Genomic DNA, 26,992 nt, shown 5'->3' with positions numbered 1-26,992 from the left:
ACTTTCAAAATAGATGTGGAGTCTACTTTCTCACTGCTTCCACTACTCTCCACCTTAGTTCAAGCCGCCATCATCACTCACCGGGGCTCTTGCAATCACCTCCTAACTAAACTCCATACTTCCACCTTATCCTTCTACAGTCCGTTTTCAACACCACGGCCAGAGGGACCCATTAAAGCATTAAATTGGAGCAGGTCTCTGCTCAAAACCTTGCACTATCTCCTCATAATACGGTGAAAAGCCAAAGTCCACCTGGTGGGCCTTCTGATGGCCCTACACAGTCTGGTCCCCTCTCATTTCTTCTTACTCTGCTCCAGACCTTCCAGCCTCCTCACTGTCCCTGGAACATACCAGGCCCCCTCCTACCTTAGGGCCTCTGCTCTAGCTGTTCTGCTTTGTGATGCTATCAAATATGGCACGAAAAGGGTTGTGCTGTATTTTAAATGTCCCATTTTGAAGAATTAAAAAGACTTCAGCCTGCACCCTTGAGAAGACTGTAAAAGCAACCTCTTTCTGTCTAGTCAAGGCCAGAGGTCCCTGGGGCCTTGGCCACTTGGGGTGCCTGCAGAATGGACTGAGCCCTAGGGAGAAGGGAGTGATAAGGGTCAAAAGGAAACCAGGGAAGGGTGGAGGAAAGGAAGAAAGTCTATTGAGCAACCACCTGCCACTGACTCTGTGTGGCCTGAAACGTGACTCAAGGGAAAAGTAAATAAATATTCTGCAATATCTGTGGCTTTTGCATGAAGTTGGGACTGGCTACTAGTTAAGAGAATTCATTCTTGTGTTGGTTCCACATTTCTTCAAGAATTCTTACAATTAGACCCAATATTTAATTTTCTTTTAAGCTTTTCCATGTAGTTTAACTTTATATATTTGAGAATGTTTTGAACGAAGATATGATTTTTTAAACACTTGTTTCTGTGTGTGTGACATTCTGAATTTAATGCATAATTTAAATATAGCTAGCTAGAGAGAAGTATATATTGAAAATAGGTGATAGCTACATTGTGTTTTAGACACATTTCTATAGCAAAATAGGAGGTGAGCATATGCAGTGATCTGATTACTTTAGTGTGGTATTATTTATGTCCCCACCATGAAAAATGCAAGTCTATTTCTATATGAAATTTTATAGTTAAAATTCAGCTATACAGGTAGTTTAATGCAGTGTTAAAGATTTTAGGACTCCTTATTTCCAAGAATTATTTAATGTTAAATCTGAAGGGCACTGGAGCTAAATCCCTTCAGATTACAGATGATGAAACTGAGGCCCAAAAGAGTTATGTGAATCTTAGTGACACAGGTAAGTCTAGGGCCTAGTCCAGGGTGCCTGCTTTCCATTAAAATGTCTTGCTGCCTTGAAGATGATAGACATTTAAAGATGAGTTGGGTCAGCTTTCTATAGCACCAGTGTTCAGAGAGAGAAATAATACTGTATTTCAAGAATGCTAAAATGCACATTTTTCCCCACATTTTTACACCTCTTCCTTAGGCTAAACATCATATTCCTTTTATATATATATAGACTTGGGATCCCACTATGTTATCCAAGCTGGCCTCGAATTCCTAGACTCTGGCAATCCTTCTGCCTTAGCCTCCCCAGCAGCTGGGATTATAGGCAAGCGCCACTGAGCCCAGCTAACCATCATATTTCTTGAAAACAGTTAGTTGCTATTTTATATACATTACTTGGAAATCAACAATTGAAAGAGATTTCAAAAGGGTAAACAGTGAGAAAGGGTTATATGTCGGGAAATGATTTTCAAGAACAAAGTAATCAGAGACCCCATGAGAAATAGGCCATTGGGCTCCAAGTACTTAAAAGCACCAAGGAGCACCACTCACACCATAGCCTAAGCCAAGCTTGTCCAACCCGCGGCCTATGGGTCACATGTGGCCCAGGACAGCTTTGAAAGCAGCCCAACACAAACTCATAAACTTTCTTAAATCATTATGAGTTTTTTTTTTTTTTTTGCAACTTTTTTTCTTTTTAGCTGATCAGCTATCCTTAGTGTATTTTATGTGTGGCCCAAGACAATTCTCCTTCCAGTGTGGCCCAGGGAAGCCCAGATATTGGACATGCCTGGTCTAAGCAAATGGTGCCTCAGGAGTTATGTATTGCACAGGCCCTGTAACCTTATGCTGCATCCTGATTGAACTTGATCTTAAAGTTGCATGAGTAAGATAGATCCCCATCCAGAAGCTAGGAGCCTGAGTCTTGGGGAAAAAAAACCCTCCTATCAGCCAAAAGAAGTTGGTGTTTTATTATTATTATTATTATTTGTAGATAGGGTATCACTTGGTCACCCAGGCTGGAGTGCGGTGGAGTGAACATGGCTCATTGCAGCCTCCATCTCCTGGGCTCCAGCAATCCTCCCACCTCAGCCCCCTAAATGGCTGGGACTACAGGTGCACGCCACCATATTTGGCTGAGTTTTTGCACTTTTTGTAAAGACGCAGTTTCACCACGCTGCCCAGGCTGATCTTGAACTCGTGAGCTCAAGCGATTCTTTCACCTCAGCCTCCTGAAGGGCTAGGATTATAGGTGTGAGCCATGGCACTCGATGACGTGTTGCATTTTACTCCCTTTATTATGCCATGGAATCTGGCACATTTTTAATACTTAAGATTGTTTTTCAACCCTATCATATAAAACTATGTGCAATAATATTCAAATAATGAAAAACAACTTAAATACTAATACCTTGATTGACTTGACAATCTTGTAACTTAAATAGAAATAGTATTTAGCATTTCAGATTGCTAGGTCTCTTACTTTAAGCTAAATATAGGTTCACCACTGCTGACTTACATAATTGATAGAGCAGAGGAACAATACGTTTTCCTTAAGTAAAAGCAGGAATGTGTAAGATATCTTTGAGTTGCCGTCAGTTGTGCATTAGGTGGCAGAAACGTTGAAAGTATATGCTTCAAGTCTGTGTTCTGTGCCTGTCCTCACTTCAGCTACAGGAGCGGAATCAGGAGTTTCCAATGTGAAGCTTCTAACTCAAGAGAACAACTGAAGCTTTCAGGTGAGTGAAGAGAAATTTGCCCTTGTGTGTTCTAAAGCCATTCTAGCAGAAAACACCGCTGTAGGGACCTGCACTTCCCAACAAGGCTCAAATCTGGTCTAGGGCTGAACATTAGCTGCCATTACTTTCATAGTTAAACATTTGCCTTTCTTTGGCAGCAATGGCAATAGCAGCTAATGTTTTTTAAAGCAATGGCAGCTAATGTTTATAGAGCACCTGATATGCATTAAGTCCTTTAAGACTGTTTACTGAGAGATGTTTGGTGTTGAGTACATGTAAACTTCCTGTTTTTCAATGAAAGTCAACAGGAAAGTGGGCTTTACTTTTCAGAAACTCAATTTGGCTGGAATGGATAGCATTTATTGGCAAGGACAGGTTAGCTGTTTGGCCAGCACGCCAACAGGGGATCTTCAGTAGTGTGAGGTAAGGGCCTCTGCAAGCCAAATAAAAAGCATTCTGTTGACTTTTCATGCAAAGTCCACTTGACATGTTTTACTAATTTGAACATCGGTGTTAATAATCAAAAGGAGAAAGCATGTTGTTTTCTAAATTGCTTTGACTTAAATAAAGCATTTTTCTACATACAACTAGAAGAAATAAAAAATTCATCTTTTTAGAAGAAGATATTTTATAGCACGAATATATTTCCTCTTATGAGATTTAAAAGAAAGTGTTCCTTTAATGGTTGAATATGCAGCATTTCACCAAAGATACAAAAAAACATTTAAGATTATTTTATTCCAAAGGCTCCCTAAATATGTTATCAGAACATAAATTTACCACTTGAATCTAGAAAAAAAGAATCTACTTCCTGCCTTGTGTAATAAGATGAAAGCCTGAAGGTAAAAAGAATGAACAACCACGTGAGAGATTGGGTGTGTACGTCTTTTAAAATTAGGTCTTTAATCTTCACTGGCACTCCTGAACTCAGTAGTGCTACAACCAGGCTCCCTCATAAAAAGAGATAATAAGAATTCCTGACCATTAATGGCCTGGAAGTCTTAGAAGCACAAAATCAAAGAGTAAATAAATCATAAACTAACCTTCAATTTTTGAGCACCGTGCGTTTTTAAAATGCTGAATGTGAGGCTTTTCGTCCTCTTTATATAGGATAAAATTATTAAGCTTTCAAAAAGATGGAATCGTTTAAATTCCTTTCCAAAACCTCTGCCCTCTGTCGACTTACCATTTAGATTGTGGCACAATTCAGAGGGGTTTATTAGTGGGGGGATTTCATGTTTCATGGGTTAGCAAAGCAGAATACTTGTTGAATACATGAAGCCCACTGCTTTGAATAGCCCACCATAAAGTTGCATTTCCTGATTCTACTTCTGCCTACAGAAGAGATTCGATTTCTCCTCCTTTACCCCAAAGTCACCCACCTCTCCCATGTCTCCTTGAAGTCTAAAGACAACATAAAAAGGAAGCAGAAAACCAAAAAATGGGGAGGACTTTTTTGTATGTTCTTAGATACAAATATAGGCAAGTAAAAAACTATGACGAGAACAACAGCAACAAGAAACCCTGGATACCGACGATCCCTTGACCTTTTCCTGTATTCCTGGAATCTTTCTGTAAAGGAGATAATTTCAGTCTGCTGTGTAATTATTCCTACTTATCAAGGCCTATTTCAATTTGAATCCTACTGCAGACTGAAATATGCCAAGATCTTTCATTAACATACCATAGATTTTCTTTTCATTATAAATCAAACTAAATAGGTCATGATTGCTTAATCAGTATGCAAAGTATTGCCTCTGGGAATCACACACATCCTCTGACAGCTAAAAAATTTTTTTAGTGCTTTGAAATCTAATTCTACCTAACCTAAACTGATCATAGCTCATCATTTCTTCACATCAAATTTTTCATCAGATGAGGTGTAGATTTTGTCCTGGAATGGGTATCATAAACAGCACTAAGAGCAGGGGTTTAATTAATTCAGAGGGATACAGATTTTATCGCTCCTCCAAACATATGATTAAGATCCGCTGCCTTCCCTCAACAACCAAGAAGAAAGGGTTGGGGACAGACCCTTTCCCCAAATTATATGGTTGATAGACTTATGCCTCCTCCTAAAGAGAGGGACTGGTTCTTCCCTACAAAGGAAAGTTCACTTCATTCCTAAAGGTTAGTGAGTTCATGACCATTTGTATTTATTAAGTAATCCCCAGGGAAATCTCATCTAGTCATCTAGTTTTCGATGTTATCTATATGCAGTTGAATCCCAAATGTCCATCTCTGCCTTAAACTTTTCCACTGAGTTGTCCTCTCAGCCTATAAATCTGTTTATCTATTGGGCATTTCAGACTTTACGGAGCCAAAACGAATTATTGCGCCTCTCCTCCAGACTTGTTTCTCAATCTTTCTCACAGCAGCAAATAATCATTTCATGCCTACAAAGTGTCAGATGCTGTCCTGCAGGCTTTACGAACATTAACTTACTGAATCTTCACTACCTATGGGATCGGCATTAAGATGATCTCACTTCATGAATGCAGCAAGGCCTAGATTTCAACCCAAGCAACCATGAGCCTAACCACAATGCTCGTAAACAGTTCCAACACTCACTCAGTAGCCCAAGTCAAAGGCCTAGACATCACACTTGGTCCTATTTCCTTCATCATCCACCTGCAAACCACTGTTGATCTGTTCTCCAAATCCTTTCTATCCCCCTTGTCCATGATTTTGTCGTATAAACAAACAAACAACAACAACAACAACAAAACTCAAACTCTGTCTTCCTAACTAGACTCTAAACTCCATAACCCCAGGGAATAAATCTAGGCTATTCATCCAGCAAAATGCTTTACATTAAGTAGACTACCTGGCTATAAAACCTATTAGTTTTTCAAACATGGAAAAACACAAATTAGACATTATCCCCTGTGGGAAGAGGCTGGAAGCCTTCCTTGAACTTGCCAGCTCTATTTCCAGTCCCAGGAGGAATATGAGTCTCTCCCCTCCCTTCCCCTGGCAGACCTTGCACAAACTTGACACTCCCTCTGCTCAGACATTCCCACCTCCCTGCCAGGCACCTCTCTCCTTCAGCAACAAAACTGCCAGCATTGCCCCACCTTCCATTTGGTTAGTTTACCTATGCAATGTGATTAGGAAGGCCATGCAGGAAGGTCTTCCTGGTACTTATACCCCACAGGGAAGTTCAGACCAGTGTTATACGAAACCCTCAGGCCTGGATTAAATACAGAGGTGACCAAACCCAGAGAATTAGAGCTTGTTCAACTTTACACTGTCAGGGCCATTAATTGGTATTGGCCACGAAAGTGGAAAGACAGAGGCCAAAACTACTGACAGATAAGCTCATTTAATTTAATGCCTAAAATCCAGTTATCCTTTCAGGAGATTGTTCATATGGTGTTGCAACTTATCTTTTAAATTGCTGCACATCAATGTGTGGTTTCTTATTTTTTCCCGTAATTGTCATCATTAGGTGGGGGAAGGTTGGTTAACTTCTGGAGATAAACTGACGAGCTCCCTGGCTACATTCTGCCTGACTCTGGGCTGTGCCCTGAACCTATCTGATTGAGTCCTTAGGGTGCACAAGCATAGAGCCCAATAGGACTGCTAGGCCATATTTAGAGGGAGAAAAACATTCTCATTCTTATGCAAACTAAGGAAGTTGGGGAGATGTCATACTCGTTTTAGACCCAATTCCTCATACAAAGGACATCTTCTCATAGGAGCAAAAAGTCTTACATCTTAGTTCTTAGGAACCAGCAGGCAAATTTGGCTGCTGGCAAAACTGAAATAATTGCTGTCAATTATTGGTACCTCTTCCTACCATCAGGTCTTTCTATGCCTAGAAGAAAGAAAAATTGACTCCCACTTAGGTATTAGGAATGCAGTACCTTTACCTTCCAAAGTGTGATAGTAGAGAAGAAAATGCATAACCCAAAGACAATTTCTTAATGGTGAAATTTGGGACTAAAGTTAGGGCTAGGGATAAAGCCTCTGTGATTTCCTCACCAGCCCCTAACCCCCAATACACAAAAAGAAGAAAAATCACATCACATATGTGGAGTACTCCCCTTTGGTACAAGACCCCCTGGCAGGTAAAATACTTTGCAACGTTAGAAAAGTACCATCATCATTAAATATTTCATGCAACTTAAGAATAATCTAATAAAAAAAGTGTGATTGTAGAATAACTGAGATTATTCTGTACCTTACCTAGCACAAGACAGGATGATAATGGCAAAGCAAAAACCATTTCTTCCTTTCTTTTTTTTGAGACAGAGTCTTCCTCTGTCGCCAGGCTGGAGTGGAGTGGCGCCATCTCGACTCATTGCAACCTCCGCCTCCTGGGTTCAAGCGATTCCCCTGCCTCAGCCTCCCGAGTAGCTGGGATTACAGGGGCATGCCACCACATCCAGCTGATTTTTTGTATTTTTTAGTAGAGACGAGGTTTCACCATGTTAGCCAGGATGGTCTTGATCTCCTGAGCTTGTGATCCACCCGCCTCGGCTTCCCAAAGTGCTGGGATTACAGGGCCAAAACTGTAATCTAAACCAAGCTCTAAAACTGGTCTATACCCAGCTCTAAATATTCCCTAGAACAGTGAGAATGAAAAGTGCAAAACAAAAGATGAGAAGTACAAGGTTTTCTTTGTAAATCAATTGCCAGCAAGTCAGTATTGAAACTGCCAACCACTTTTGGAAGACATACATAGTGAGTGTCAAGTGTGCTGAGGAGAAAACACCTTCCCATTTATAGTTTTTATGAGAAAAAGTTTTAAAAAAAGTATATTTGACAAATGTTAAAAATATAAAGAGAAAAACATTTAAACAATAAAACCTAATGAAAGTAGTCTAAGTGAAAATAGAGTTTCAGTGAACAGAGTTTTATTTCATGAAGCTACTTTATAGAATCTGCTTCATATGCAACATACTTAATGATTATTCACATTTCTTTGCTTTGCTTTTAGAGAAAGTATTTTTTTTTCCTAGCTTCATGCACCAAATCAGCCTTGTAGGAAAAATGAAACAAAACACAACAGAGTGAGAAGCCAGCAGGCTGAGTTAATAAAACACTGTTCATATGATACTTACGCAGTGGTAGTCTGCATGTCATGCCAGCTTTTGCTGAAGTTCTGTTTTAATTCATTCATCAGGTTCATGCCGAGTTTTTGTTTTATCTCAACTAGATGCCTTTCTTTCGCTGACAAAACTTGTCGTAGTGTTGTAATTTCGTCTTCTAACTACAAGGCGGAGGGGAAATGGTGGGGGAAAATGTCAGATCAGCAAAAAAGGATACTTACAGAAGCTCTGGGTATTCCAAAGCAGCCTCTGACCCTCCTATTTATACAATCCCACGTGTAGGTTTGCCAAACACACCCCATACAGATGATAGTCTAATATCTCAAAGTAGAAACAGAATTTTTCATTTTAATGATTATAGAAGTAATCTATGCTGCTTGTTAAAAAAAAAGTGAGATTATACAGAAAAACATAAACAAGAAAATAAAAATCACCTGTATCCTGCTAGGAAATAGCCACTGCTTATTTTTTGGTTTCTAAACTTCCAAATGTTCTTTCTATAAGTTGTATATAGACATAATTTTTGAACAAAAATTGGTTTTCTACTGTACCCTTATTTTATATAACTTCTTCTCAAGTGCCACTTTATTTATTTATTTCAAAGAGACAGGGTCTCACTATGTTGACCAGGCTGGTCTCAAACTCTTGGCCTCAAGGGATTCTCCTGTCTTGGCCTCCCAAAGTGTTAGGATTACAGACGTGAGCCACCACGCCTGGCCTCAGTGTAGTTTATTTTTTGCCAACCACACACAGTTGCATAGGTGCAGGAATGGAATTGGCAGACGATGGGGTTTTGCCAAGCTAATGCCTTAAGAAAGGAAGGAACAAGGGATTAGAGGATGTATGTAAAAGAGTGATTTGTGTTGATTTTTCTTTTTAACAGTTTCATTGACCTGTAACTGTCATACAATAAGCTGCAGACATTTAAAGTGTATATGTATAATTTGTAAGTTTTAACATATGTATCTACCCGTGAAGCCATTATCACAATCAAGGAAGTGAACATATTCATCACCTTTTACTTGCTGCTTCTTCTTCCTCCCTCCCTCTTCTTTCCTTTCCCCCAGTCCACTCTCACCAGACAGCCACTGACTGACTTTCTTTCCCTAGGGTTTAGTTTGCAGATATTTACTAGAATTTTATACAAATTGAATCATAGAGTATATACTCATTTTTGCTTGGCTTTGCAGATAGTTATTTTATATTCATCTATGTTGCTGCATTATCAATGGTTCTTCCCCTTTTTTTGCAGAGTAGTATTCCATTGAATGAATATGCCAAAGTGTGTTGTTTATTTGCCTGTTGAAGGGCATTTAGGTTAGGCTAATGCAAATAAAGCTGCTATGAACATTCATGTACAAGGCTTCGTATGGACATATTTCCTCTTTCCCCTGTGCTACAGAAAAGCAGATCTCTTCAGCACTATAAAATTGCTCTTGCAAATGCAATTTCTAACAAAAGAGCTCTGTAAAGTACTCAGATTTTGGAAAGTGCTGTTCTATCCTGTGAAAATAAATCTGAATAAATCACAAACTCTTTGATTTTAATTAGTTGTCATACTCTATAATATATTGCTCTGGTATCAGTGCTTACATTTACATCTTTGTTTTCTGAAAAATGGAAAACAAATTTTGTGACTTTTCCTTGTTAAGCCAGAAAAGAATCATTAGAACTACCTTAGTATCCCACATGCATGGAGGTAATAAAACTCTGTCACTTTAGTAGATTTCTTACTAAATTTTTTTAAAAAGGAGCAACTGTGGCTCATTTACTGTAAAGTGTCACTCTACTTCAGACCACAAGCTGCATCACACCAACCCTGTCAGGCTGTCAGTCATCTTGCAAATGCATTCCTTGGATCACCAGAGTCACAGCTCCTGGGAAAGCAGCTCAAGAAGGGCATCTGCCTTTGCAAAAACAAAACATGCAATAAAACCCCCAGTCTTTCACTAGCCCCAATAGTGAACAGACAGAAATGGTTTTGCGAACCTTTATATACACAAATAATCACGTAAGCAAAACAAGCAGAAATACTGAATCACAAGCATCTGAAATACCACAGTAAGAAGTAGCAATATCTTGGGGTTTTTAATATCAGCAAAATGTCCTGGCAATTTAACATTATCCATTTCTTTATGTTCATGGAACATTTTTTATATGTACATGGACATCTTTCTAAAATCTAAAGTGAATTACATATTCTACAAACATAGTATAATCAATAGAACCCTGTCTTTCCTTGATGAACAAGAGTCTTCAGTGTGCATACATACACTGATTACTGTAAAAGGAGTATGTTTAGGGACCACTAAAGAGAATAATGCTTTTAGTCTCTCCATGAAATGAGAATACACTGTTATTTTAAAATTAAGCCCTTCTATTCTTTTGTTATCATGTCATATTTCTCTTTTTCATCTTTGTCAATGTGTCCTCCTCCATTTAATCTGCTGCCCAATATTTCTCTTGCTCTTTTACCACAGAAAATGCTTGGGGTTCATGTCAGCCTTTCATTCTCTATTAAAAAGGCCGTTTCTGCTTTCTTTCATTTAGAGTGACTGAAATTACTGGGAGTCTGGGTTTTTTCTCGGTGGGGGTGGGGGTATATTGAGTGTTACAGTATTTTCCACTGTGTAAAAAAATAAGGGGAAAATTTTAACTTGCTGAAATAAATTACAGATGTACACAAGGAGAAAGAGGCTTAAACACCTTAATATTCTCAACCTCATAGCCATGGAGCCCCATAAGTGTATTAAAAACCACAAGGGGCTGTGGATTATTCATTTGTTATCTGGAGGTGGGGAGTGAGTAAAGGATTCAGAGCTACCATTAAATTTTTAATAAAATCTTGATCCCCCAAAAGTGATAGAAACATTAAAGTGACCAATTTAACAAAAATCATTCTTAAAAAAAAGAAATATGAAGTCCCACACTTAATAATTCAAAAATTCAGGCAAACTTTCAAAGACACATATGGGGAAAAGACCCCTAATAATGAAGACATGAAGTCAGCTATTTAAGTTGGGTGTATTCTCAGATTCTATAATAAAATTCTAACCATTTCAATGCAATATAAAGACTCACACTTTTCAAAACGTTCAGAATATTTATCAGAGATCTAAATATATGCCAAAAACTAATCGCAAAAGTTGGAAAGACAGACAATCTTTAATTACATTAACGTGTAAGGTTCCAAAAGGCCAACAAACCTCTCTTTGTACAGAACCAAGAGTCCTGCCACAATGAGGTCTTTACTTACAAATACCTTAAAGGCTGCTGCTGATGAACTTCAATCCTTTATTTGACTGCGATCGTTTGGTCTAGTTATCTCAGTGGTTCTCAACTTCAGTTTAAATAAGAGAGCATATTTGAAACGCAGATTCCCAGGCATCTGCTGCCTTTTAATGTCCTGAGAGTTCAAGGCCTTAGATTTGGTGCAGCCAGACTGCTTATGTTATCAGCAAGCATCCTCAGAGATTCTGATACAAGTAGTATGCAAACTCTAAACTGTAAGTACTTCTGTAAGCCACATCCAATTTGGAATGAGACGAAGTGCAAGTAAATCATGTTAATGAATTAAAGTATTTAATATATCTTTTCCTTTTAATTTTAAATAATTATTTCTGCATTGCAAATTACTGGTCTAGTTCTTTGGTTTCTTGACTCCCTAGAAGATCTCCTTGTACGATGAATATTTATGCCCAATATTAGATATTTAAACTTGATTATTTAAATATGAATTAACAGGAAAATAACAAGTGTTGACAAAGATGTGGAGGCGTTGGAACCTTTGTACATTACTGGTAGGAATGTAAAATAGTTCCACCACTGTGGAAAACAGTCGTACAGTTTCTCAGAAAGTTAAACGCAGAATTAATTTCCCCAGGACTCAGCAATTCCACTGTTAGGTATATACCCCAAAGAATTGAGAACTGGTATTCAAACAAATACATGGACACACATGTTCATAGCAGCACTATTCACAGTAGACCAAAGGTGACTACAGCCCAAATATCCATCAAGAGATGAATGGATAAACAAATTGTAGTAGATAAATAAAATGGAATATTATTCAGCCATAAAAACAATGAAGTACTAAAACATGCTACAACATGGATGAACCTCAAAAACATCAGGCTAAGTGAAAGAAGCCAGACACAAAAGGTCACATATTGTATGATTCCATTTATATGCAATATCAAGAATAGGTAAGCCCATAGAGATAGAATGAAGACTGGGGGCTGCCAGAGGCTGGGAAGTGGGAAATGGAAGCAACTGCTTAATGAGTCCAAGTTTCCTTTCAGACGTGGTGGTTACACAACAAAACACTGTGAGTGCACTAAATGCCACTGAATTGGTCACTTTAAAATGGATAAGTTTATGTTATATAAATTTATCTAAAGAAAAATGCAAAAAAGTGAACTAACTAGTCTGAATTAGCTAATGAATTAGCTTCAGTATGAAATTTATAAAATTTTTTTCAGTTTTATCTGCTAGATTACATAAAATTTCTAACTGCAACCCAGAAGGAAAAATATTTTCATAAACTAGGCATCATCAATATGTTATTTAGGAGTAACCACATTTGGTCTCACGTGCACGTGGCTTAGAGGCCTGCCTCTCTGGGCTACTCCTGCCTTTGGCTAAGAGACCCAAGATTAAAATGCAGATACTGTCTAAGAGGTGCAAAACAATAAGATATTATGGTTATGAACACATTAGCTGTTCACTAGCTCAGTCTAGAAAGAGTTAAGGTCTTCAGGAAGGAGCTGAGAGACAGAGAGAGAGAGAGAGAGAGAGGCCCAGAGCCTAAGGCACTTCTTTGCAAGTGTAAGACACTGTTAGCTTGAGGGCACTGTGTGTTCTTGGGGACTGCACAGACCAGAGGAAGAGGAAAGAGCCAAAGGAGAAATTGAGAGAGCATGAAAATAGGCTTTACTTACTTGATAATGCTGTCTGGTATTTTTCCTATTCCTATTAATGCCTATTTCTCTTAAGTCATCTTATCTCAGGGACATTGGCAGTACTTGATTGTTATATAATCACAAATTTACAGTACTAATGCCAAAACTTTATCCTTTTCAAAAGGCAAGACACATTATGAAATACTAAACATAAAATGCAGCTTAGTGAAATTAAAGTGGGAGTGGGATGATAGTGGCACAGAATTATTGGGCAAGTGTACTTAAAGAGAGACAGAGAGAAAAAAAAAAAACCAGGTGTGTAAAGACTTCAGAAAAGGTGTCTGGTAATAAGACAAATGAGAATAAATATCTGAAACAAAAGATTACTTCTTTATTTACTGACAAGGTTTGTAAAAAAAAAGAGCATATTCTACTTTTGGCATTTCCAAATATAAATATTTGCTTAAAATATAAAATAACTCAAGCTAATTATAAATATTAATTACATTCCTTCTATGCATGAACCACTGCACCAGATCAGAGGTGATATTGGCCTCACACTTGACGAACTTTAAAAAAGATACATATTGCATGACCGCAACAATAAATTAAAGATCAAGTTATATTAAAAGAGATTCCTTTTTTTTTTTGAGATGGAGTCTCACCCTGTTGCCTAGGCTGGAGTGCAGTGGCATGATCTTGGCTCACTGCAACCTCCACCTCCTGGGTTCAAGCAATTCTTGTGCCTCAGCCTCCCAAGTAGCTGGGATTATGTGCGTGCCACCATGCCTGACTAATTTTTGTATTTTTAATAGAGACAGGGTTTCACCATGTTGGACAGGCTGGTCTCGAACTCCTGACCTCTGGTGATCCCCCCACCTCAGCCTCCCAAAGTGCTGGGATTATAGGCGTGAGCCACCACAGCTGGCCAAGAGATTCCTCTTTTAAAATGCTGAATTTGTCCGAGATGTAAGCCTTTTGGACACTACTGGCTTAGTTTACGTTTCCTACCAAAAGAAGTCTTCCTTTTGCCAGCACTTGGTAAGCACACAAAAATATGTTGGCTGTGTGGGAGAATGGGGTTATGAGATTGGTTGAAGTCTAAGGGCAACCTCATGGGAATATTATCAACAAGATAATGCAGGATAAGACAGAGGGGAGGGAAGAGAAAGAGAGCTGGGAGGAAGGAATCCAGCATAGCCAGAAAGCAGTAGGAGGTGTCAACCTGAAATAATAAAATGGATCAGAATCCAGTTTAAGAGTCAATTCAAGTGAAAAGCTAAGGATAGACATCTGGGAAACACAGACTCTAAAGGAATGTGGTTAGTGCTATGAAGCTGAAAAGTTAAGGTCTTATTTACACAGGCAGAAAACAAAGAAATTTAATAGGATTACAGCATTTTTCATATATTGCTCGTTTATGAGTTACAGCAATTTGATTAGTTACAGTTTGTTTTCTTTTTCTTTTCCAGTTTAAAAGTATATGTTTAACATTCCATCTTAGACAATCTAAGGCATTTGTGTAAGAGAATAAAGAGGGAAGTTAATCTATAATAAAAGAGGTCTTCTCTGGTGCCTTTTAGTCTTTTATAGCATTTTACAAAACAATGTAGGTAATGAAAAGGCTAGTCTATAATCAGAGAAACAGGTTACAGCTGCCTAGGTCACAGCTGCCTGTTATGTGACTCAGGTCCCATATTCACATTCCTTTAAGGCTCAAAATAATTTAAAGTCCCAACAGCTTTTATTTTGAATTATTTATTTCACAGAAGAGACGAGGAAAGTAGGGAGAGGAAGGAAACAAAGAGGAGGCTGGACACCTGGCACACTCAGGACCTCTTTTCAGCAAAGCAGTCAGGGGTCAGAAGTCCTTGTACACACAGGTCTCGCTTTGGATCATGACCACAACTGAGTGCCTGACTCCAAGGCCGTCATCTAATAGGCTGGTCTCTGAGGTATCTTTGGTACCCAAGGAGCTAACAGACCCAGTAGGATCTCTCCTCAGACAGAAAGAGGAGTTGTCTGTGACCAGGGGCCCATAAAGAATCTCTGTGGAGATTTGGGGCAGAGGGGCTGACTCTATAGGATGCCTCAGTTCTTCATAAGGCCAGCAGTGAGACTGCAGAGATGGCTTTCTATGTGTCCTTGTTAAAATTAAATCCTAGCATTGAAGGTAAAATCTGAATGCATATGTGATATCAGAGAACTTGAGTTCCTGTGTCCACACATCTGCATGCACACTTGTAAAAGAGTAAGGAAAGCTGTTTTAAAAACAGAATGAGCATAAAGCAGAGGTGGCCTGACGTGGAGGAGGAGAAAGAGAAATGTGAAGAAGAAAAATCGAAAAGATACACTTTCTCTGCTTTTCACCAGGCCTGGGGCAGACAGCTGTGCTCATGTGCCCCTGGAAGTCACGACGCTACCTTTGGCAGCATGTGGTACTTCTTCATCTCTGAAGAACCCAGAAATAAGAGCCAGGAAGCATGGAGGCTAGTGCAAAACATGAATCCTGGTAACTTGAACACAGTAACAAAGAGTCTGGTGTTATTTCCAGAAGTCAGGCTCAAAAACTCTTAGGAGTGAAATGTTCTGGAAGTGTATTACTGTGGCCAAATGAGACAGGAATTTCTGAAAACACTTCTATTTTTTAATATTCATGGGGCATCCATTTAAAACCAATACTTACTTTTTTCTTGATTATAAAAGTAATATCATGCTCACTGTTGACATTTAGAAAATAGAGAATGTACAAAAATCAGCATGTATTAGTATATGTATGTATGTATACCCCAGTAATCCTACAGCCCAGAAAAATAAAAATCGAGGCATTTTATAGAAATTGGTCAGTTACAGACATTGTGCCTAAACTTAAACTAGCATTATCACCATGATGGAGTGAAGTTTTAGCTTAGACTCAGTTGGCTTACCCCACTCTGCAGAACATGACATTTGGACCCTGCAGTTGACATGAACTAGTCATGAGCCAGAATTTCAGGCCATAAGAATATGTGGAGTCAGTCCATTATCTGTTAATGCTAACTTTGGTCTGTGCACTCTGGTACGTGCAGCCACTCAGTGGCCACAGACAGACCCAGCTAAAGATTTGAGGCACTGTGCTTACTGAAATCATTTTTGGTTATACCGGAGGAACATGCTGCTCTTTCATTTTGAAATGAAATTAACTTGGAGGTGTGTCTTGTAAAAGCACCTGAAAGTCTTTAATATTATTCTGAGCTGTCATAGACAAACACTATCAGGAGGTTAGAACTCAGAGTTCAGAGTGGAAAAAGTGGGGAGAGGGTAAGGTGGAGCTCAGAGCTGTGTCCTCAGCCTGTGGAGAGGCCAAAGCAGGAAGGCCAAGCCTTGCTTCTGTGGGAACAGGATCTTCCTGGCCTATGAGCCAGGACACAGAATGCAGAGGGAATGTTGGCCTCAGCTCCTCTGGCTCTGCTGCTTCCTCCTACTCAAGGAGCCCTTTTTACAACACTCTCCTCCTAGAAAGTAAAGGCTTGTCAGCAAAGTGTCTAAAGTGGGTATTGCAAGCAAAAGACTTGAACAAAGACGTGTATTCATAATGAGCCTGACATCCTCCTCCTCCCTAGGTCCGGATCCCCACAGCAGCTCCACAAGATCTAATTAGGCCTCGATGAAGCATCGCTTTCCTCTCTACCCCTAGAGCTTTATTTTTCTGCCAAAAAGTATACAACTTATAAATTCAGTTGCTTCTATGATTGACTTTTTCATTTAAAAAAATCATTTCAAAGTAATTGTTGAGCTAAGTTGCTGACCTAAAACCAGAACCCATCTTCAAAAGGATCTTGCACCTATAACATGGTCTGGAATGAATTCTATCAGGTTTGTAAGTAATTTATTATTCCCATAGTATTCTGACAGTAAAAAGAATAAGAAGTGTATATTTAAAACTGGTTATTATTGTTGCTTAAGCAGCACAATGATTCATTCTACAACTGTAACCAATAAGTAATATGTAACAGTAGAAAAATACCCTGGAAAAATGAATCATCTTGTAATGTATTCATTTATAAATTTTATTAAATGAAAGACAACATCATTACAATATGGGACTTATATCAAACTAATAATAACTCTTAAGATCCAGAGATAGAAATAGCAACAATAAGATTACTAAACATACCTGAACTAACTCTGCTTTTAACTCTTCCTTTTCCTCCTCAGAGAGCATGCTAGAGAAGTCAGCACTGGCTACTGCATCTTCGTCTGTTCCTTGCAATGGTTCAGTCTCCAGCAAACCTTTAGGCAGAATTGATAAAACAGAAGGCAATTTTTAAAGTGAATTTAAACCAACTTCTGCTTCCATAGTGTGGAGGACTAGATGCACTGACAGACCCTCCCACCAAAAAACAACTAAAAATTCCAGAAAAGACAAAAATCCTCCTAAATATGTGATGAGCTCCAAGAAAGCAAAGAATACCAAGAAGCCAAAAAAAGAAAAAAATTAAGAGAAAATGAGAAGGCAGAGATGTAAACAGGACAAGCTTTCAGGGAGGTCTACATTTACCACCTTGGTGAATTCCAGCTTAGCTCTTCACTGTCTCATGAGGCGTAAGGGCAGAGGACAAAGCCCAAGGCCCGCCCATGGAGAGGGGTTTAATGTGAGATTCCTGTGTAAATTGTAGGCCCCAAGGGCTGCACCCTGAGAGTCAGGTGAACTAGAAATAAATACCTTCATTCTTTACACAGGGATCTGAAAGGCAAGTTGCCCATCTTGAAACTCAGGACTGAATGGACAGAGAAAAAAATCCTCCCCTGAGAACTCGTGACCCTGAGTGGGACTGCATGGGAAAGCAGCTTGCAACTTGAATGCACACCACCTGGGTGGTCCACAACAACCTCGAGGTTAGAATTTAAAATATGAAGGCTTTTTTCCACTGCAGATGTGGCTCGAAGCAGTTGGAGATGTGAGGAATCATCACTGACAAACTGACTCTGGCAGAGGAAAATATGGGAAGAGCCGGGGTTCTTGATGCCATCATTGTGCCTTGGGTTAATCCAGAATGGCTTCTAACTTGTTATGTGAGATAAATGACTTATTATTTAAAATACAAAGAAGTTCCCTGGTAGGGCCCCTCAACATCTGGCTGACTCAAATGCCTGTGTTCTCCAGGGAACCCAGGAAACAGGTCCACACTCAGAGAGAAACTTCATCTATGACATGATTCCAGTCAGCTGGCATTTACACCTCTGTAGGGAAAGAAAATGAAACATTCAAATACAAAGGGGTCCCTGGAGAAACTCCCACCGGCCTGAGCACTGGGAGAACAGGTTGAGCCATGGAAGTTTCTGCCGGTTTTAGGGGGTAGGAGTCTGTCCTTTCTTTTTCCGGGGTGGTAACTGGGAATTCTATCTGTGAGATGGGGATCTGTTACCAGGAAGCTCTCTTGCTTTGCTGAGTTTTTTTCCTTTTCACCCAATAAATTCCATTTTTCTCACCCTTCAAAGTGTCTGCAAGCCTAATCTTTCATGGTCGTGTGACAAGGACCCGTTTTTAGCTGAACTAAGGAGAAAGTCCTACAACAGAAGAGTTTTTAATAGATTGTCCTGGAACAGTTATCTCTATAGAAAAAACACATTGGACACCTTTAAACCATTCACAGGGACAAAACTATAAACATTTTAGAAGACAATCTAGAAGTTTGTGTTTATGAACCTCTGGTTAGGAAGGGATTTCTTAAGACACAAAAAGGCAAACCATGAAAAACGGACGAACAAGATTAAGAATGTCTCTTTATCAAAGACGCTATATGGAAAATGAAAAGACAAGCCACTAATTGGAAGAAGATATCTCTCACATATATAAGTAAAAAGATTTGTTCCCAATATATACAGAATTCCTACAGACCCACTTTAAAACCAGAAATAATCCAATAGAAATATGGGTCAAAAGACCTGAACAGATGATTTATAGACAGAAATCACAAATGTTAATAAACCCAAGAAAACATGCTTGACTTCACTGATGCAAACATGCTTGACTTCACTGATGCTCAGGGAAATACAAAATTAAATTAGTTCACGCTCAGTAGATTAGCAAAAATTTACAAGTCTGACATTACTAAATGTTGGTGACTATGCAAAGATAGAAGCTCTCATATACTGCTGGCAAGAATATAAATAGATAAAAATAATTGAAAAATGATTTAGCATGATCTACATTATATATTAAAATTGGACATTCACATACCCTATAACCTAGCAATTCCACTGTGTATAGACCTGAGACAATCTACATGAGCATTAGATGTTATACATGCACATCAGACGCCATTAATAAAAGCTTTCATAGTGTCAACAAACTGTAAGACACACAAAAGTTCATAAACAGGACAATACATAAGCATACTGTGGTGCATTTCCATGATAAAGACTGGACAATAGCAAAATGAATGAACTATCACTATACACACCATATGGATAAAACTTGGAAATAAGATATCGAGTGAAAAATGTAAGTTGCAGAAGAATAAGTATAATTCTACTTAATGAAGTACAAAAGCATACAAAACTAAAATATCACTTAGGAATTAAATTATAAAGAAAAGCAAAGCAATAATAAAAAACTTAGGACTGTGGTTTTCTCAAGGCAGAGAGGAAAGGAGAAAGGAATGGAGGATACCATAGGGCAGAGGTCCCCAACTCCCGCGCCATGGACCAGTACCGGTCTGTTACCTGTTAGGAACCAGATCACACCACGGGAGGTGAGAGGTGTGTGAGCTGGCAAAGCTTCATCTGTATTTATGGCCACTCCCCACTGCTTGCATTACCACCTGAGCTCTGCCTCCCATCAGATCAGTAGCAACATTAGATTCTCATAGGACCGCAAACCCTATTGTGAACTGCACATGCGAGGGATCTAGCTTGCATGCTCCTTATGAGAATCTAGTGCCTGATGATCTGTCACTGTCTCCCGTTTCCCCCAGATGGGACCGTCTAGTTGTAAGAAAACAAGCTCAGGGCTCCCACGGATTTTACGTTATGGTGAGTTGTATAATTATTTCATTATATATTATAATGTAATAATAATAGAAATAAAATACACAATGAAAGTAATGTGCTTGAATCATCCCAAAAACATCACCGCCACCCTTTGTCTGTGGAAAAATTATCTTCCATGAAACCAGTTCCTGGTGCCAAAAAGGTTGGGGACTGCTGCCTTAGGGAACTCTTACAGGATCAACGGTCATACTCCATTTCTGGACACTGACTTTCTGTTCATGAGTATTTTCTCCACTTTACCTTTATATTGTAAATATTCTTTTGTGTACTTATAATTATTTAATAAACAAATGAAAATGGATTTTGTCTAAAGTAAAAAGAAAAAGGCAAATAATTATCCTACAAAATCAGAACGTTTTAGATAAAGAGAATAAAAATATGGCTCAAGTGTGTATAGTTCTGAAGCTGTCCCTTCTCTTGAGTCCCTGGTATTCACATCCTTATGTCTGAATCAATAGTGTGCCATTGGCACCCTGATGTCACTGCCAACACGGTAACAAACATTAGTAAACACGGCATATTGCTGATCCACGTTCATCAGATCCTCATCCCTTCTCTCTATGCCAGAAGCCAGTTTCAATGCTAAGTAATTTCCTTTTCCATAAGTAATATCTGATCATCCTAGAAGACAGTAAAATTATCCACTATTAATTAAAATCAACATTAATCATATTACCCAAAAATTGGTATTTTGATCCTTCCTTTCTGGTATTTCTTCTGAGCATAGGTGTATTAATATTTTCATATATATATATATACTGAATTTACTGTTGCAAACTTGGTTTATTTATTCAATAGGATATTATGAATATCTTTTCGTGTGTAAAGACACACATATACATTTATATATTTTCAATGGTTGTGCATTATTTTGTCTTATGGATGATTAATAATTTACCCTGTTTGCTGGGAAGCTGCAGTGAACATCTCCTAGCTAAGTCATTAGGTGCTTCACGATGACTTCCTATCCATTGGATTTCTCAGTCAAATGGCATGGACATTTTGTAACCTACTGCTAAACTATCACCCAGAGAGGCTGTACCAGTTTTATGCAACATCAGTAACCTATGAGACTACAGACTCAAGAGAATGTAGAGAACAGCCTCTTGGTAAAACAATGTAACTTACAGGTCATTTAACATTTTAGTCAATGCTCTAGGATAACGATCTAAACCAGGAATCAGCAGCAATTCCAAGCACAGCTATGAGAGATAGACCCAGAAAGTAAGCTCCACCCCACCCCTGCAGTGGGGGTCAGGAGACAGTCCTGGGGGTACTGCAACACACTGTGGACTTCTCCCCACTCAGCCTGGCCCAAGAACTTACAGATACTGCTTAAACTTGGCTGGAACCCAAATTCTCAGTCTTCCCTATCTTCGTAGCGTGAGAAGACATGGTCCAGGGAATAAACAACAGTTCCAGGTCCTTAGACTTTTCAAGACATCAAACATCTTTAGTACCTTCTATATTCTAGTAAGAAAAGAAAGCTCAAAACCCTGTTTAACTGGTAATACATGAATTGGGAAACTTCGAGTGAATCTAGGGTAAGACAGACCCAGTACCCAGCCGGTAGCTTCCACTTTTCAGAGGGGGAGGCGCATAAACCTTACAAAGTGAGAAACTCTGAACTGGCCTTCAGCTCTGATGGGCCAAACATCCCACTCCTCAGAGACATCATGAATCTTTCAAAGGTTCACTGCCAGAAACCACCCATTCAAGAAATCTGCCCAGAGACCAGGTTGCTAGTTAGTCTAGGTTTAAGCTCTCCTCATCCTTTCTCTACCTAGGCACATATTTTTCCCTGTTACATCTTGTCCCAGTGGTGCTCTCTGAGTTATACACAGGGTGTCACATCAACAGAGACAAAATGAAAACAAGATCTGCTATTTTTAGCAGAATATGTTCAACTCACTGAGTTAGGAAAGCAGCAATCAAATGATGAGGTCAAAGGATAATTCAAGAATCAAGAAGTAGTTAAAAAGAGGAGTTGGATTAAAAAGGTAATTAACTAGTGAAATGAAGTCAAAACCAGGAATGAAAAAAGCAAATGGTAAAAGATACCAAGTGACAGATGATAATGCAAGAAGGGCAATAAAATAAGTATAAAATTACCTAGTTACCATGGAAGCAGATATTAGAAAAAGTTAAAAAAATATTTTTCAATGAAAGCAATTATCACTGGGCAAATGCTCAAGTCACCATTTTTAGCAAGTACCAGTATATTATGAACCAATTTCATGAACTTGGTTCTCTTTTCCAAATGTGCAAACTGTGGCCCCCTGTCTGGCATAGAAGAAGGAGCACTCTAATGGGAGTCAGGAGATCTGGAATTCTAGTTGTGGGTTTGCTATTAACTAGCAGAGTACGTTTGACCTCAATTATCTCATCTGTAAAATGGATACCTTGTAGGATTATTGCTAAGGTTAAATGATGTTAAATCATATAATATACTTGAAAATGCTATAAAATTTTAAAATTTCCAAACAAACTACAGCAGCATGAAACTGGGGAGTAATAGTTTTTAAAAGTATTCTCTTTGCCTCTCCCAAAATGTAATATTTTCCTAGCTGGTCTAAGGTATCCATCTGCCAGTGGCAGGACAGAGAAGTTAAAGAAACACAAAGAAAAGGTTAATATTTAGGATTTTGGCATTTGAAATTGGATTTACCAGCAAGAAAAGAGATTTGCCAAAAAAAGTTTTTTTTGAGGCAATGTTCTACATATCATTATTTCTCTCTTGGCATAGCAAAAGCCAAGCCCAGGACATCCAGCCCAAGCAGTTCCCCTTAGAAACCCCTTAGATATCTAGGACTTACCGAGGAGGTATGTGCCTCTGGCTCTAGCCCTGGTAGATGGTGGGAAGAGGAAAGGGGGAGAGAATGAGGAGAGCTAAGCCCTGAGATGTGTATGTCCCACCTTTCTCTTTGGGCATTGGCCCAGAAAGTATGAAATGTGTTACACTTATAGAAGAATCTGCTGGAGATTCTGTTCACTCCTTCAGACCCACTCTCTACCCTCCTCCACCCTTCCCTGTGCCCAGGAGATGACCTAAGGATTATATCAATATGATTCCCTTGCCCTTGGCCAATGGGAAGCCCCTGCAGGACACTGGAGGGCAGAAGCGAGTGGTTAGCAAATGTCTAGTCCTGCCTGTCTCCCTCCCTGCCAGACTGCATCTTGCAGTTTCAGCTTTCAACTACCACAGGCCAAAGCTCCCATTAGGTAGCTCCCTTCTACAGCTCAGCCATCGTCTGGTTCCAAGAACTCTCCTCTGGCCTAAGGACTGTATTGACTTCCTACTGCGGCTCTTCCAAGGTGCTTCAACACCCCTGTTTGATGCCCTTAACTCTTGTCATTTTTCTGATGGCCCATTCACTAAGCTTTCTGGAATCAGGCATCCCTTTTGGGCATGCCACCCATTTACATCTTTCCTGGTCCTTGAATGGTATAGGAAGCCTGCCCCAATTTCCTTTTTGAACTCTAGGAAGGAATATCCTTCAGGCTATCCCACACCAACCTGGTACACAGCCACATCACTGTAACCTTGGCAGGTCCAGGGGTGTTGGACAGAGAGGCCCCTCGTGTTTAATTCTCCAACTCACTCTTCTGCAGTCAGTTAACCATGGATAGGATTCAGAACTTCTCATGGTTCTTAGGGAGAAACTCACCACCTTGGCAAGAGGTTGGTGCCCCTGCATCAGGGGCTGGGGTTACCAGCCCTGGCCAGAGGACAAATGGAGGAAGTGGAAAGAATCTCCCTCCAATGAGAGCCAAGGCAAAGCTGAATCAGCTCGGAGGGGCTACTGAACTGAAACTCAGCTGAGGGAGACAAGATCATGAGTAGTATCTGCAAAAAACTTCAGCACCAGGGGACATCATGTTCCCAGCTACCTGAAGAACCATACAAGCAGAACACAAGGCACTGCATAGTCCTTCAGGCTTCCATACACCAGGCACACCAGATGCCTCCCTAGCTAGGACACACGAAAATGGGATCTGAAAAAGGAGAAATCTGAACTAGAAGATAACTTTGCTGAAGGAAATGAGTAATATTTAAAGAGGTTTTTAAAATAATTGCATTGGAATGGACTAGGCCTAATATTTTTTTTCCCACTACTCAAAGCCTAGGTGCTCATACTCACACCAAGTATAGGTTAAAAAAAATTGAGCACATATATATACCAAGCTGTAGTGTAAATAAATGTTGCTACCCTGCTATTGGAGTATTTGGCACTTAAAGACAGCCATTTTACTCTTTTACATGCAATAAAATATATAGAATTGTTTTAATAAAGGTAACAAATAATAGATCTGATTATAATCTAGTAATTGCACTTCTCCGTTGGCCAGGTGAGGTCTGTGGAAAACAGGTAGGCTTTAAAATATTTGTCAAATGTTACTATGTGCTTGTTTTCACTATACCTACAGTTAGCCAGTGATGACTCCATTCAAGTCTCCCATGCAGAGCTGAACAACACCACAAATTAAACCAGCTCCAGCTGAGAAGTCACAATGTTCACTGTGGTCTGCTCCCAGCCTTGCTGATGAAAACCTGCATTCATGGGACCTGGGGCTCAGTCCTAAGTTGCTGGGCTTTAACTAAAGCTAGTCTGGCACCAAAGCTTATGCCCTTCCCTGTCTTAAGCCATCTGAAGAATGTAGGCAAAATCTTGGCAAGTATGAATCAAGAGATCAGCTTTAGATTAAAGTGCCTCCTTCAACCTTGCAGTGAAATCACTCATTGGTATCCACACACTTATGGCGCATGCTGGCTTCATGGCCATGATTGAAACAATACAGAGGACTGAGAGTTAAAATGATTACAAACTATGATTTTGGATCAGTAGCCATATCCTGCATTGTTGGCAAATATGTAAAAGTTGCAGAATCGCTTCTGAATAGTAAAATAATCTTGCACTGTATTAGAAAATTAAGTAAGTCCAACTGTGTAACCAAGCAAAGGGAGGAAAGCATACACTTTCAAAAAGAATACAAAATTATCCTAGGACTTAATAAAAGAAGGAATGCAATAAAGTAGCTTATATGAAAATTTTCCATGTTTTAAATAATAGATTTAAGACTGTAATATTTATTACTTAATTATATTTTCTTCATGATGTTTGGTAAAAATAACCTCAAGCATTCCTTAACATAAAACTTCAAAATATCTACATGTATTCCCCAAGGGAAAAATTATTAAGCTAATCGTATTACTGTTGGATTTATGATTATCTTTAAGACCACAAAAAATCTAACACGAGTCAATTCTAGATGGAAATTAAAGATATAAAACAAGTTTATTTATTAGAATTGTACTTTCTGTGCATTTACTAAAAGTACTACATTAACCTAGATATTATTTCTTAAGAACGTTCATCATTGAACAGCATGCTTTTCCTTCATTTGCTAACAACTCGTATCTCGCCTATTATTGAATCAGGTGTGTAGTAGAAAGGTCTTTTAAGTGTGTTTTATTCCTGTTGCCGTGAAGTTTTGGCAGAGGCTTCAAATGCCAAGATCAATACCACGGGAGATGTATATCCCCAAATCCTAAAGCCAATGCTTGAAATCTAATGCATGAACTCTAATGCGTGACATGCTGAAAGAGTTTAAAAGTGGTTCTCCTGGGGCTGGGGATCACCTACTTGAACCTTTGAGAGTGGGATGAGAGTGGAGCAGGGAAATCTGCATACACAGACGAGCAATCATAAAACACAAGTCATACTGTGACCTCCCAGAAATCACCACTGCAACATTCGGGCACATTTCTCTGGATCTTTTCCTACATATTGCAGCACAGACTTTTTTTTTTCTCACATTTAACATCTTTGAAATCAGGATGGCTTTCATAATCAATTATGTCTTGCAATTAATTGACAGCACTTTTTCTTTCTTAGTGATATATAAAACAATGGGTATTTTACATCTTTAACATATGTGTTACACGATAGATAGATAGATAGATAGATAGATAGATAGATAGATAGATAGACAGATCCATATATCTAAAAATGAAATCGCAGTATTTTGTAACTTGATTTTTTTCAAACAACTTTCTCCTTTTATCCTTCTCATCTCATCTAAAACCTGACCATATCAAAGGTTCCCAATTGGTCCCCTAATTTATTTAGAGCTAGTTTCCTCAAACCAATATTCAATAAAAAACTACATACTTGCCTAATTATGTGCCTTAAGTGTCTTTACCTGACTAATGACTCATGGAAGAGACCTGGCTCTGTCCTGCAGAATTCATCCCAATATTTTGCTTAATGATCCATCAGGTGATTGCAAGATAGTATAGTGATATTGGAAAGGGTATAACTTCGGGGAACAAACCAATCTCAGGAAGAATTCCAGCTCCACCCCTTTTCAACTTTGTAACTGTGACAGTTGAAATCTCAGTCTTTTCATCTGTAAAATGGGGATAATAATGCCTACCCACAAGAATAAATTGTGAGAGATTACAGTTTTGTAAAATGCCTAGCACAGTGTCTGGCATATAATAATCAGTTAGCACATTAGCTCCCAATCTGGTCATACTTGAACATTCTTCATTGATCAGAATTATTTATAAAATTGAAGCCCTATAGAAGAAAGAACAGAAGCTATTATTCTGTCCTCAAGAAGCAAAAATATTTCACTGTGGTGCCACCCGCATATATACCTTAAGTAACACCAGTACATGGCAGTCTGTAATTACATACAAAATGAATGCCTTGGAGAAATACAAACCCACAGGCCATGTTCAGTTTCTTATTCTGGCTTAATCTGTCTGATCCTTAGAAGGGAGCCCTATGGTCATTTGGCATTACCTTCTCTGGCTATTGCTTAATGGACTGAGATGGGCATCTGACCCAGGGGTATTCTCTGGATTCCTCTGTTGGGATTTTGGGCCAAGAGACACAGGAGAGTTAAGTGCAGTAAGATTAAGTCAGGTATTGGTAGGACAGTAGTGTAGTCCTCAGTA

General features: G+C 39.0%; 1 protein-coding gene across 14 annotated transcripts in view; it reads right to left on the bottom strand.

The window, feature by feature from the left end:
* Positions 1–26,992, bottom strand: part of TPD52L1 (TPD52 like 1) — a 109,496-nt gene that overhangs the window by 26,001 nt on the left and 56,503 nt on the right. For all 14 annotated transcript variants that reach the window (XM_004044630.5, XM_004044633.5, XM_004044631.5 and 11 more), the window contains exons 2-3: positions 17,147–17,262; positions 8,102–8,250 (exon numbers count right to left, since the gene is read on the bottom strand). In XM_004044630.5, coding sequence (XP_004044678.1) covers positions 8,102–8,250; positions 17,147–17,262 — 265 coding nt within the window. The remainder of the gene's footprint in view (positions 1–8,101; positions 8,251–17,146; positions 17,263–26,992) is intronic.

The sequence above is a fragment of the Gorilla gorilla genome, chromosome 5 (genome assembly GCF_029281585.2).
Source record: "Gorilla gorilla gorilla isolate KB3781 chromosome 5, NHGRI_mGorGor1-v2.1_pri, whole genome shotgun sequence".
NCBI lineage: Eukaryota > Metazoa > Chordata > Mammalia > Primates > Hominidae > Gorilla > Gorilla gorilla.
Note: the sequence above shows the minus strand (reverse complement) of the source record. Positions and strands in the feature narration are given on the sequence as shown.